General features: G+C 37.9%; 1 protein-coding gene across 5 annotated transcripts in view; it reads right to left on the bottom strand.

Annotated features, from left to right (window-relative positions):
• aopep (aminopeptidase O (putative)) overlaps window positions 1-14,136 on the bottom strand; it is a 105,008-nt gene that overhangs the window by 23,868 nt on the left and 67,004 nt on the right. For all 5 annotated transcript variants that reach the window (XM_088630035.1, XM_088630034.1, XM_088630031.1 and 2 more), the window contains exon 14: window positions 414-530. In XM_088630035.1, coding sequence (XP_088486161.1) covers window positions 414-530 — 117 coding nt within the window. The remainder of the gene's footprint in view (window positions 1-413; window positions 531-14,136) is intronic.

The raw sequence follows: 14,136 nt of genomic DNA on the forward strand, positions 1-14,136 counted from the left end.
CTCAAAGCAAATATACCATATACTGCGGCATTAAATATGCCAGCAATGTATACTAGCACAGACTGAATTTTTAATGCCTCTCACTATATAGGAGGCCAAACAAAGTATCCTTGCATATGAAAAAACAGACTTTCCGAACTTGAGGTCAACAATGAAAAACAATGTATTTCCAGGGAGGTACAGCACATCATCATCAAGTGGGAAGGCTATCTCAGACTTCGTAGATGATTACCCACTACATTTTTCTTGCACCAGCATTGTACTGGACATTTTTTTTATTTTCCTCTGTCACTCAAGAGGTTTCCTGAAATTGCATATCCTTCCCTCTTTTTTTTTTCCAAAGGTAAATTTGAAATTCCTTTTCCGGCAGTTCCACACAATGCCAGGCTTGACAGTTTGGGCTGTGAAGTTACCTCAGCATCCTGTGCCCGGAGGCTGTAGGTCCTGTCCAGACTCCGCAGTGTCGTCACGCTGAGCCCCGGCTCCTCCAACAGCAGCTCCAACAGCAGCACCAGCTGCTCGGGCAGGATCTGAGGACACAGAAGACACAGGGGTGTCATCACAGCCCAATCCACATAGAAACCCCACGTGCGGGCTCCAAAGGTTAATTACAGACCGGTGGGCAGTGCGTTTCTGAAGGTACATAACATATCCAATATATAGGAACAAGCAGAGATAATTCCATGATGAAAATAGAAAGAAAAGGCTTGTTTTAGCTTTGGAGTCGTGAGACCTAGAAAAACACTACAGCTCCCCATTCTAACCCTCGAAATAATATACAGTGCATACAGTACACAAAGACAGAAACACAAACATGCCATCTTTTGATACAATACAAATAATTAGATGTATATAAAATTGAGCATATACTGTATATAGTATATTAGTTACATTACATACTATTTTAAAACTCTTATGCTAAAATAATTTCAAGTTTTAGAAGAAACCCAAGCATCTTTGCCACTCTACATTCATTGTACATTCTTGAGCAGGACAGGCTAAAGGTATCTCGCAATGTTGTCAGTTAAACAGCAGCTCTCCACTGTACAGTATGTTGATAAATGCAACCATCCATGTCAGGTGAAGCTGTTTTTCCTAAAGCTGAGAAGAGAATAAAGTACAATTTGGTACTATGTCAGTATTTCGGTGATTGACAGAGTTCATTCAATCAGTTGAGGTTATATTCAGAAAGTAAGATACGAATGGCCCGATAGCATTTTTTAATTAGAGCTATCTCAAGGGATGGACAGAAATAGACCTGAGATATCAACTGTGTATCACTGCATGCTGTGTAACTATTTGAGAAATGTATTTTCTAAAAAAACATTAGCAGCACAGCAGTGAGAAAATGATGCTCTGGGATATGATACATTGGCATCACATTAGGCTGCTTTTACTAATAAAGTAACTTGGATAAGTACAGAATATTGGACTTCCAGATATGAATGCATATTCATCATGGCTATTTGCAGCCTCTGTGACTCATTGTCCTACAATTATCTCAGTTTGATGGGCCAAAAGTAATGGGGCACCTTCATTTTTCTATCTGATGTTAAGATCACTTCAATTTTGATGAAAGTCTCTGTATAGACATCACATCTTGACATCAGTTTATTCATGTACTGTAAATATTCTCCATCAATGAAACCATACCCTTTCCATTTCCATTAAAAAAATGACTGTTAAATGCTTTGAAAAAGTAGAAATAAATCTGCATCAAATAGCAGGAACTCTTGCACCAACAAAAGTTTTGTTGGCTTCCGGTAGGAATTCTTTTTTTAAAAGTGTGGGACAATGGCTTTCATTTCTCATAATTAGACAGATTAAGGCCTGAGAAAATAGAGGGATATTGAGAGATGAAACTGTGGTATATTGGATCGTTCCTACTGTATAATATTGATGTTTCCACATCAAATGTTTATATTTTGTAGAATCTTGCATAGTAAGAAAGTGGTGAAAGACGTTTACAATTAAATTGACATACTGTACCATGCCTTTGGATAAGATAAAATCTAATGACCAATACCCTTTCCCTTTAAGAGACATCTTACAGATTCTCAAGAAGAAAAGTATCACATTTGTGTTCCAGTTTGCACAAGGAGCGCATCCTGGATCCCTTCAGAGTGCCCCTTTTCTGTCACATTTCTCTTTTTTCTCATTGGCCAGGTGTTGAGCTGAAATGGGCCATAAATACTGGCCAGCATTTCTCTTTCTCTCATAAATAGAAGCTAAAGCCAATGCTGTCTTGTGTGAACTCAGACTCTGTGTTACCTTTTAATCAAGCTCCGACGAGGAACAGCTCTTCTTCGTCTACAGAGGTCCCCTGTCTGGGTCTCAATATCGCGTAATTCCCCACTCTATCTTGGCATTAAATACATCCCTTTATGTACTTGCAAGGGACATGTAGTAACCTCCTCTTTCTGGATCAATTAAAAACTCCCATTAAAAATGGAAACTGCCAAATGTTGACAGCAATCAATAGATAAATGGGATATCTAATGTTGTTTTGAAATTATGGTCATTTTTTTCTCAGTCTTTAAATGGTTCCACTGTACGAGGGCGCAGCCATAAATTGAAGGGGTCAATGAGGGAGGCAGAAGGTTGATCTTTCTCTGTTTTTCACCATGGAAATCCCATTCCCCCGCTGTTGTTTTGGGACAGACGTGAAGGATTTTAGTAAGAAGGTTACATACAACATGGGAAAACATTCATTTCTAAACCCAACTGCTTTTCTGTGTTTTTAAAGCACGGTGGTAACCTGCTTTATATTACCTGGTGGTAATATAGCTTAAAGACTTTAAAAAATAATTTGGACAAAGGTTTCTGCTTAAATGGAATTATTTCAAAAAACTTAATTCCTACTGACACACAATATGCATTTATGGTGTTTCCAAAATGTCTTCATGTTTACACCCACTGAAAACCATAAGGAAATTAACACATTTTCTTTTAGTTATTGATTATATATTGATAATTGATAACCTCATTTAGTATAATTTTACAAATGTCTGCCTTGTAAAAAAACATTGGTGCGTTTGCCTCTTTTCTTCATAGCCTTTGTGTCAATAGCACACCTGTCCCAAGTAATATGTGCTTATGTTTTCACCCTTGCAAAGGTGATGTATGAACGCAGCCACACAAGTGAATTTGTATTCCTTGCATTGTATAATGCTGTACCATGGGAAAAGAGATGGAAAGGTACTTTAGGATGGGCAAGAGAAGCAATGACAAGAAAGCTGGAAAGTGTGGTCTCTAAGCATGTGGGGTTCAACCAGCTTCTCACTCAGCTCAAGAGAAAGGAAGCACGCATAATCACCTCATTCCATGTAAACCTTCAGCAAAAACCCTACAACACTGAGGGACACTTCCACAAAAAAAACAGCTCCGGCTACTTAAAGGATTAGATGTCACAGAATACACATGAACTCAATTACAGTCATCAGGCAACCCTGAGGCAACATCATGACTCAATGTCACCAGGCTGCCCTACGTCTGCTTTATTGGTTATTTTTATTTCTTAAGAATCCTTGTTCTTTCTCTTTTTTGGTGATCACGAAAACACAAATACAAGCTAAATCATTTGCTGATGCCTTTGTGAATAAAGCCATTTTGGTGCTGCTAGTATTATGGTGTGAATCCATTAAGAGTCAACTTGTTACTGACAATTTTATTGTCACTGTACAACATTACCCTGAACACATTTTGAGATCTATCATCCTCCCAATATTATAAGGATAAGACTGTGGAATACCTTAATACCTGTTGCAAAACAATATTACATACCCACCACATAGCAAGGGTTACTCAAAACTCTTGGCATTACAGTAGTTACAGTGCATCACCAAATCTTAACACCCCTGAGTAGGGTGAATGTCAGCATATTGTATAGCAAATAAAGTCACTATGTTTGCACTTGCTTCACACACCTAATTGAGAAACTCTCTGCAGTCCATTTGCACCTTCTGTGCTAGTACATGTCATGCTTGAGCTAACAGCAAGCACACTATTTACCAAAACCATATACAGTACTTTTCGGTTACATCCATTTTAAAACATTGTGCTTAATTTCATCCTCATACCACTGAGGTTACATCCTCATAACACTGGACTCATTCTAACTAATCTGTACAAGTACCAGAAACCAAACCTATAAACATACTCAATATTGATATATGTACTGTATATATCAATTTAAGTACTACATTGTACCTGAATGTTGTACAGTGGAAAATTCAGACATATTAAAACATAAAACAATGAGTGCTGTGCTTGCTTTTGCTGGGAACCTCAATAGACTTCTACAGTTTTTCACTGACAGGAGTAGCCCTGTAACCTTTTGCTACCTACAGCGATAATAGATCAAATGCAGAAAAAAATGTTGAAACAGGTGTCTTCAATCAATTGCTTCACCAGACCTGTTGAAAAACCAGTTCTTTGTTTCAGATGACACAATTGGCGTCCATTTTGAGAGAGGTCATAAATGAAAACCATCTCTAAGTTATGGACATGTGCGAGCATAGTGACAGAAAAGGATGTGTTCATGAAAATAATAATAATACAATTTTATTTTTAAGAGCTTTTAAAGAGTCTCACAGCTCTGAAAACACAAGTACAGTAAGTGGAAAAGCTGTTCTAAACAGACAAATGCAGCGGGGATTCGTGCTTGTAATCTATTTATCTGTGCATCTCATCTTCTATTCATGTCATTCATGTCTTTATTGAAAACGTTTATGAGGGATGGCAGATTATTTACATTGATTTGGAGTTTTGCTTTAAATGCAATTAAGGGAAACCTATAGGTCAACATATGTGCTTTAGTTACGACCAAACACATTATTTTGAAACAATGGAAACATTCAGAGATTCAGTTACACAGTTTCTTAAGAAAAGGAAAGTAATACATGGCAGGAGAAAAGATCCTTGTTTGCATAGAATCAAATTAACAAGCACCAGTACTTGTCACACACCCGCTCCTGAATCACTTTCACAGGGAGATCTCTTGAGGTTGTATGAAAAGGGATACATGACGTCTCTTAAAGATACATGATCCTAATGTTATGATCAGCACCTCACATTGTCTGGAGGAGTTCTGGAGGAGACTGGATGTTTTCTCCCACCTGCGAAACATCTGTTGAACACACCCACTAAAACATTGTAGCTGTGAGAGGCTTATAGATGCACTGAATCTGGATTTCAGAGCTTCCTTCCTTGGGCAGTAAAAGCCAAACACTTTTTTTCAGTTGACACAAGCCCACAAAGGCTACTCAGCGTGGCCTAGGCTAGGCTTTGTAACCCAATACCAGGGCCTTCATCTGCTTCAGTTATAGACATTCACCTACTTCTCTGGCTACCAACTTTCATCCTGGAGGGCTTCACTCCTGCAGAAATCACTGCACTTCACAGTAAAAATGAATAACTATTGATTAATGAAGTAAATAACGAACTACTAATGAACTACTATTCAGTCACCATTAAATCTGTTCCTCACTCTCTGAAGGTTAACTAACACTATTCTCTTTCCATGGCTCTTCCCAAACTTGGATAAACTGAATTCTCCTGTTCTTCTTTCCTCTCTGGACATCTGGACTCTCTACTGCGGTGCTTCTAGCTCTCTGGAGGTCCAAATCCTCTCTCATTGCCACCCCTGAAGCTTTTAAAAAAAAATACTCATTTTAGGGCGTTTTTTTATTTGTGCTTGAAATTGTGCACTAAATGGACCAGAAACTGCACAATTGCCCCTTTGAAAATGCTCCATTAGGCAACTGCTGCTGTGTGTTGTGTGTATTTACGCCGCTGTCCATAAATTATTAATTACACTTTCCCGCACATTAATTAAAAATACAAAGAAAAAATTAGGAACATTACAGAACTATGAAGACATGCAAAAATGCATGAATAAAAGTAAACATGAATATGTAAGAGACATTACAATGTTTTTCTTTTAGCATCAACACTTTGATCAAAATACAAGATGCTGAAATTACACTGTTGACTTAATCATTGTTACCCTAATTGTGCCTTGAATGACAGACATCAGCAGTGGTGTAAAAACAAACATTTGTATATTTGATATTCATACAGTACTTTATGACCATTAATATATACAGTAGATTTTACACTGTCTCAAAAGATGCAATTAAATAACAAAATCAGTTTTTGCTTTAACATATATTCTACTGTAGAAAACAAATCCTTAAAAATACCAATATTTTTGAGTATGAAAATGAATCCAAACATTCATTAAATGTATTCCCTCTGTTACAGTTAGACCACTACAATGTGAAATGACAGTGAATTCTGGAAAAAGATTCCTGGCCCCATTTAACCATGTATTTATATAGACATACATTAATTTTGTATTTTATGCCTTAAATATAGCTATGCAGCATGTCTCCAGAGCTGGTTCTTATTGCCTCTGGGCAAGTTTTAATTCCTTGACAGTGCAGAGAATGACTTATTAGGTCGTATTTATGGTTTCCAGAATGATATGCTCAATCTGTTGAAATTCAGTTCTATGTGGTCATAATGTACATACTGTAATATACAGTATTTATGAGTGCTACAAAAATAACAGCGAGCCCAATCTTTTCCACATAATTGCCCAGACGAAACAAGCTTGTCTTTATCGGCGTACGTATAGAAACAACACCACATTAAAATAACCAAGGCTCACACAGAATTCACATTTACATAAAACCTCCAAACAAGGCCAGCACATGACAGATGTCATCAGCTTTCACTTTGCACAGCTGTCTTTCCAAATCTGCCCCTTTGTGTAAAACTAAGGTAGTGTCAAGTTTCTACACATCAGTGTCTTACATTAGGCATGAATATCGCTCCATAAAAAAAATATTGAGACACAAATACCAATCTTGTCTCATCAACACTTCCATGCTCTTATTTTCTCATAACCAGTATCAATAAACCCTTTTGGCGTATTTTCTAAGGACAAGATGAAACACCAGGAAACTGACATTCTGTTCTCTATAGTTCCACTGCTACTGCTGGGCTGAAGAGAATGACTCTTTACTCCAGCTCAGTTGAAAACAGCAGAATTTATCTCTGGTCATTGCTCTATTATGAGAAAACCCAATCTTTGCAACACATTAAAGCAACGAAAAAAACATTTTGTTTCATATGTAGGCATACTGACCTTTCAGCGCTGCACATTCTGCTACAAAAATGCACTCAAACATCCTGGATGGTACCGCCTAGTGTGTACCCAGTACAGGGTAAAATCACTCTAAAGAAGTACAGCTGGTATGCTGAGCATCCCGTTTACCAGAGACTGCACTTGAATGAAATCATTGAGAGGCAGCTCTGAGGGGAAAACTGATGCAGCAGCCGATTGACAGTGGCGTGATTTCTATTATTATTCCATTATCACACTGGGATCTGTGCCTAAACGATACACATTTCCTCCCTGATGCCATTTCCTTTTATCCTGGCTGGATGTAAAAGCGGATCAATGGGAGAAATTAGTATGATGTCACTTCAATTTACAGCCTCTGCCTCCATCGCGACTCACACACCCTCTCCGACTCTCTCGCTCGCCCTCTGCCTCTTCCTTTCTCGCTCGCTTTCTCACACTTGCACATCGGTTGATTCTTCCCAAAAATGGTTAAGAAATGCTAAGTGAGTCTCACCCTACCAGAAATGGGTCCTCTGCTATATTTGTCCACATTACTAAAGCAGGAACTATTTGTGCGCGTAGTCAGAAAGAATCACACAAAAACATGGCCTTTAAATAAAGTAGCTGGCTGAACTTCAACGCAAATAGGTCCAAACAGAATTTGTGTAATTTGACCTTTAAAAATGATACACAGGAGGCATTTAGATGTTGTTCCACAGTGTGAGTTTCTTGAGGACTTCACCAAAAGACATAAATTCCCTTTCATCTGTTCTTTCTACTCTTGCTTGAAGCCAAAACTAGTGCAGTAGAAAGGCTCTGACACCGTGTTCTTGTGTTTAAAAAGTGAGCAAGTGCTCTTACTTAAAGGATTTATAGGGCCATCCTTTCTGTCTGTGTGTGTTGAAAAGGGAAGGAATCTGAAGTCGTAAAGTTGGACTTGCATGGTCAATTTGCCTCTGGAAACTTTGATTGTTTTGGGTTGACAACAAAACCTTTCGCGTTAGAGCATGAACACGATTTTTTACCAGTCTGGTCTTCAATTGTCCAAAGGAAACACTCCTTTACTGTGTATTACTGTCTTGCAATTTTGAAATTGGGTCAGTTATTTAACACAGAAAAAATCTTATTTTTTTCAGTGAATTTTATTAGAACTCATAAGTAGGAAGAAAAGACCAATTAAAAACAAAAATGAACTGCCATGCTAAAAAGTCTACATGTTGATACATTAACATATGCAATCTCTAAGGCAAACAATGAGAGTGGGATATTTTGCTTTAACTCATGCTATAATGTTAGTATGTGCAGTTTTGTAGATGAAGGAATAGCAGCTTTGAATAAAATACATTTTAATATATGTAAAAAAATATTTCATACTTGACTTAAAAAGCTGGATGCTTTAGGACTAAAACACAGTATACAGGACTCTGGTAAATGAAGGAAACAGAAGCACTGTTACTTCACATTATAACAGTTCTACAGCTAAAAACAACATTGCTCTTGACGCGCATTATTTAATAATTGCAAGAGAAAACAATATAATCAGCTCAGTGAGACTTCTATTGACTGCAGAATAGTCTCCCTGCTGGCAAACCAGTACAAATTCAAGCAGCCGCACCTAAAAGCTAGGGGTTTGATATTATGCTGTTTAATCACACAATTCATCAGAGAGGGCAGTCCCACTTTTTTGCGTAGATGTAATTGTCATACAGAACTCTACCTCAATTAAATCCAAACACATTCAGCTATTCCAACTGTATGCTCTACAGTGTAGAAACCCAATGCTGAAAGGCAAGTCTGTCTGGAATTGACCTACAGTACATTCTCCATGCTGCGTTGTACACTCATTTGTGGAGCTGACATGCATATGAAAATTAACTCCACAGTAATGACTTTGTGAAATAGCACGCACATATCACACACATTCCTCAGACTAAAGGAGAAGCAGGGCATCTAGACTGAAAGGCAGCATCGATTGCTTTCTCACGCCAAAGCAGTGCTTAAAATACCACGTAAACCGGAGGCAGAATTGTGCTTCTGTCTCAAGGGATTTGAACACTAAAGATCCTTTGCATTGCCTAAACTCTTCTTAAGTCTCCAGCATAACTGCTGGGTCAGAGAACAAACGTTTTGCATAAAAAACAAAAAGAACCCGCAAAAATCTTATATCACAGTTCAACAGTTAAAAGCAAATATCTTAAAGATGGTGCTAGAATGAATGACACGGTAAAATTCATCTACAGTATCAGCAAAAAGCTTGGCACTAAACCAATCTCCCTGTGGCACTTCATTCTTCCTATACTATGAGGCACTGAAACACAATCCCTAGTGACACTCTGGGGATCCTGTTCTTGTCACTGTAGCCTAGTCTGACTATGACTAGCACTTGTCATGAAAAATAAACTGTAAATTCTTGCCTCCGCTGGATCCATTCACATATTGCTGACAGCGATGACACATTTCTCAATGCAAGCTCTGTAAATCCTTGGCAGAACAACAGGGGCAGGGTTCTTGGAACTATTAAGGAATGACTTGGAAAAGAGAAATCGTGGTATTTGAACATGAAGCCTTCGTCTACAGTAATTTAAGACCTGTTCATTTAGAATTGGAAAACTTGATGAAATATTCAAGGCCATCAGCTGTCATCAAGATTATTACAGGTTTAAAATATAATCATAACGATTGTCTCTATTTCCATCCATGATTAGATTCAGCCTCTCCTCAGCAAGCTGGCATGGTTGGTATGATGGCATTGTGATTAGCACCACTCCTCACAGCTCCAGTGTCTGAATCCAGTTTAAGGCTATGTGGAGTCTGGACCTTCTTCTTATGCTCACATGCATTTCTTTCCAACACCCAAAGGCATGCAGAATAGGCTTGATAGGGTTACTCTAAATTGGGCCTTAGGCATTGGAGTTCTCAGCGGAGTTCATACTTGGAGGGCTTGCTCCCACTACAACCTGTACTCGTTATGGGATTACAAAGACCCATAAAACACAACACAAAACCAGATGGGCTGAATTATGTAAATAATGAGAAAAAATTAATTCCCTACAGGTCCTGATCAACAAATTACAACTATAATAAGCCTCTTTGACCAACAGAGTAGATTTCTGTATCTAAGAAGATAGCCTGAAGCCTTTTGGTTTCCTAAAAAGCGGGGTGTTTCATGACTGGAATGTGGTCCGTTCAGGAAGACTTCAGACTTAAAACAAAAGGGCCTGAGATCCTTTGTCTCTGCAAGATACTTCCCAACGTAAACCCAAGTCTACAATGCAACTTCATCGAGGGCTGAGATTGCTGAAATGAGAAGAACGTGGCTCGATGGTTTTGTTATTCATCCATTATGTGACAGACTGCCAGTTAGTGGTGTCACACTCTTGTGAGAAGTCCTGCACTGGTGGAGAGATCAACTTCCCCCCCACTGTCCCCCTGGGTTGTGTATTCTGCTTAAAAGTTATCACCATTGATGTCACCGGAGGTTACTGGCTGTCCACTCACATTAACATTCTGGAGGTAAGAGCAGTATTTTGAGCACTTCAGCGCTTTCTTTCAGTGCTCCAGAACCACAAAGGGCCCATACAGATGCACGACGTATTGGTGATGCCTTAAGTTCATCATGAAGGGGGCCGGAGAACTTGGGGATCTCCTGCGCAGGGGATTTGCAGTAACCTTGAAGGGCCGTCTCCAATTTCAGGTGGCGGATGTACTGTATCTGGACTTGAGTTGGGAGGGACAAACATAGATCTCTTTGCATCGCAGGGGTCCCACTCATTGTTCATTTTTTTTTCAACCAAATGGCACAACATCAAGACGGCCCAATGGGTGTTGACGCCCAGACACACAATGCAAGACTGGCAATAAGTAGCCCTCCTTTTAGTCTTCCTGGAAGCAGGTCAGCATAGAGCAGATGACTCAGCCCCCTTTGCCAGAGAAACTCCGGTTCACGGAACTGCAGTATGTTCCGAATGACCGAACTTGGCAGACCCTGCTTCAAGCAGACCCAGTGTCACAGCCTCAGAGCACAACTGAGAACCCGCAGAGTGGAAACTATGAGTCTGGCTCCTGAACTGAAGCATTTGCCAGCATTAAGTTTCTTTGAGCCTTTAGTGTCATTCATGTCTACAGTATTTGTAATTCACACCCTCCAGCACAAAAGGCGTGTGTTAATAAATGGAATTTGTTTTTAAAGATAATTCAATGAACACGGTATAAAACAGGTCTCCTTTCTTCAAAGTGACACCATACTTTAAACAAAAGATCACCAGGTGAACGAACATACTGTACCAAACGCAATGTGTAGTTTGCCATACAAAAACAAATTGATTTAATCCAGGGGTCCTTTCTTTAAACTGCAAGGAATGTATCCAAACACAACAGATGGGTGGATTACAACCAGTTGCTTTAACAGTTGTTAATACAGAAGAATCACAAATATGCAATGTCAAAAAACTCTAGACAGAGATAACTGTACTGTTTGGAGAAATTAATTCAATTCAGTATAGAGAAGCTGGAGAAATGAATGATATGGGTCATTCTTTTTCTTCTGATCCATAGATTCATTAATCACTGTACTGTAAATGTCTCTTTTGCATAATATACAACAGACTGATGTAAGTGAGATGGCAGCCTAAGTAGTAAACCTATACATCAGGGTAAGGTTTGCTTGATATATCATCCTAGGGGAATTGCAACTTAAATATATGGGCTTTTCTGAACACACAGGCAGTTTCTTCCAATTACTGAACAATTGTTACAGTAGAGTAACACGATTTATCAGACACAAACCTTTACTTACCATACATACAGTATGGTACTGTATGTGAACTACTATTCTAGTAGTTCTGCTAGAAAAAGTAGAATAAATTTGAATAATTAAAGGCGTTCAAGGTTGCAAAGTTATTATTCATTGAAGGGTTATCAGAGGGAAGAGAAACCAGCATACTGTATTTAATATGCAAGACTGATCAAGTTACTTACACCCTCTGTAGTTATACAGCCTTCCTAGTGAAAGAAGGACATGTTGAACTGCCATCAGACTTAGAAACATTTCTCATTGATGTCTGCAGTATATAATACAAGAAAATGTTATACTCCTAAAGAAAAAGCATCTACTCAGGGATGCTATTAGTGTACTAAGTGCTGTAAGTTAAGAATGTGCAGTATAGATATTAATATAAGAAGGTGTTCACACCTGAAGAAGGCTCCACGGCCGAAACGTTGTGTTCTCTTTTTTCTTTTTTTCAGCATGGAATAAGCCTATTACTTGTTCATATTAATTTATATATACCCATAAATACAGTATATAACATTTACACAATTTATATTTTTAAGTGTTGTTCTGAGAGATGTGCTTGAGAAAAGTAACTGCGCAGAGCTAGAAGTCAAAAGCATGGTTATTTGAACATTAGGCAATGAAAATACCAACCCGTCTAAAATGGCCTATCAGTAGAAAATCTAAAAGCTTGTAAACGCCCTTGTGAGGCCCTGTATCCTGCAATTGTTCATTAATTTCTATGGGAATGTTATCAGATATTAAATATAACTGCCTGAAAGTATGATTAATTTTTAACAATAACAATGATATAGTATTTTTATTGCACCCTCAACTTTAATGTAATGATCTGATTTTCTTGCTTCATGCAAGATAATTTTGGCACACAATCTGGATTTCATTTATTGCTCAAAATGCCACAGCATTAAAATAGCACTGAAGGACAATGCGTCATGGTCCATATTTTGTTCTTTGGGAAAACATTTTAATCAAGTTCTGTTAATAATCATATGAAATATAAAAATACATACTTTAGCTTTGTTAGGATGTATGGAGGTATAGGGAATGAAGATTTATCACTTTGCTATTTTTGTTAAAAAACTGACAAGAATAACAAAACTGCCATCTTTATTAATATGACTGAATGCTTCTTTGAACTGTTTAGAAAACAAGTCTCAAGCTGATTGGTCTTGCATTTGCCACATACATAACCTGAGTGCTAAAAAGCGATATGATTTTAAGAAAGCAGCACTGAAAATAATTTGCTTAGGGGATTGAAAGCCAAAGGTAATTGTTTAGCTTTAATTCCTTTATTAATTCCTAATTAATTCCTTCAAGACACAAATCTAGTTTTCAACTTCTGAATGTCCTGCCTATTATTACCAAGCAGGGATTAATTGCCATATATTTATTCACTTTTTATTCAGTATCATTATTTTGGTCTTTGTAAAACATTATTGGTGTAGATTTAAATATAGAGTACAAACTTGCAAATTGCAGACCGAAGCAAAATAAATCATTCAATAAAGCATTTATAAATTTCTGTACTGCAAACCAGGCTAACTTTATGCACTCCATTGCTTTCTATTTTCTGTCTCCGACGTTAAACTATTACATTATTATTTAAATACAATAGAGTTATGTTACGACACATTTCTTGAACATGTCTAGAGATCTCCCTATTGGGCTGGCAACATGGAGATTTTTGATAACCTTACATTTATACATTAGTCCTCCAGTTGTTTTGGAGTCTTCTCATTTCTGAGCAATTGAATGTCCGGCATGTGAATATCCTCACAACAATTAGTCTTCCTTTGGGATAGATTTTGAAATTAGATGACTCATAGAAATGTTTCGAGTATAAAAAAACATTCTCAGGAACAAATGGGATATATTGCTTTTAGTGGCAAAGGAAACACATGACAGGTTTAATTTTGATCTATTTTTTTTAGCTGTTGTTATGGGCTCTAAAACCACAATCCATTTTTATTGAAGTCATGATTCTGATATCTTACTTGGGACAATGCCTGAGAGCTTCACTGAATGTTTACGAGAAGCCTGTACTTCTGGGAAATTCAACGGGCTGACACCTGAGTACTGATCACTCTACATCTTTCTCAGTTCCACAAATATTGACATTAAGATAAGTCACTTTTTTTAAACTTTCACCTGACAGTGGGTCTTAGGAGAAGGTATGACTGGGATTTTCCCCTGATTTTCTGACAGCCGCTTT

This window comes from Lepisosteus platostomus, chromosome 4 (assembly GCF_059453375.1).
Source record: "Lepisosteus platostomus isolate fLepPlt1 chromosome 4, fLepPlt1.hap1, whole genome shotgun sequence".
Lineage (NCBI taxonomy): Eukaryota > Metazoa > Chordata > Actinopteri > Semionotiformes > Lepisosteidae > Lepisosteus > Lepisosteus platostomus.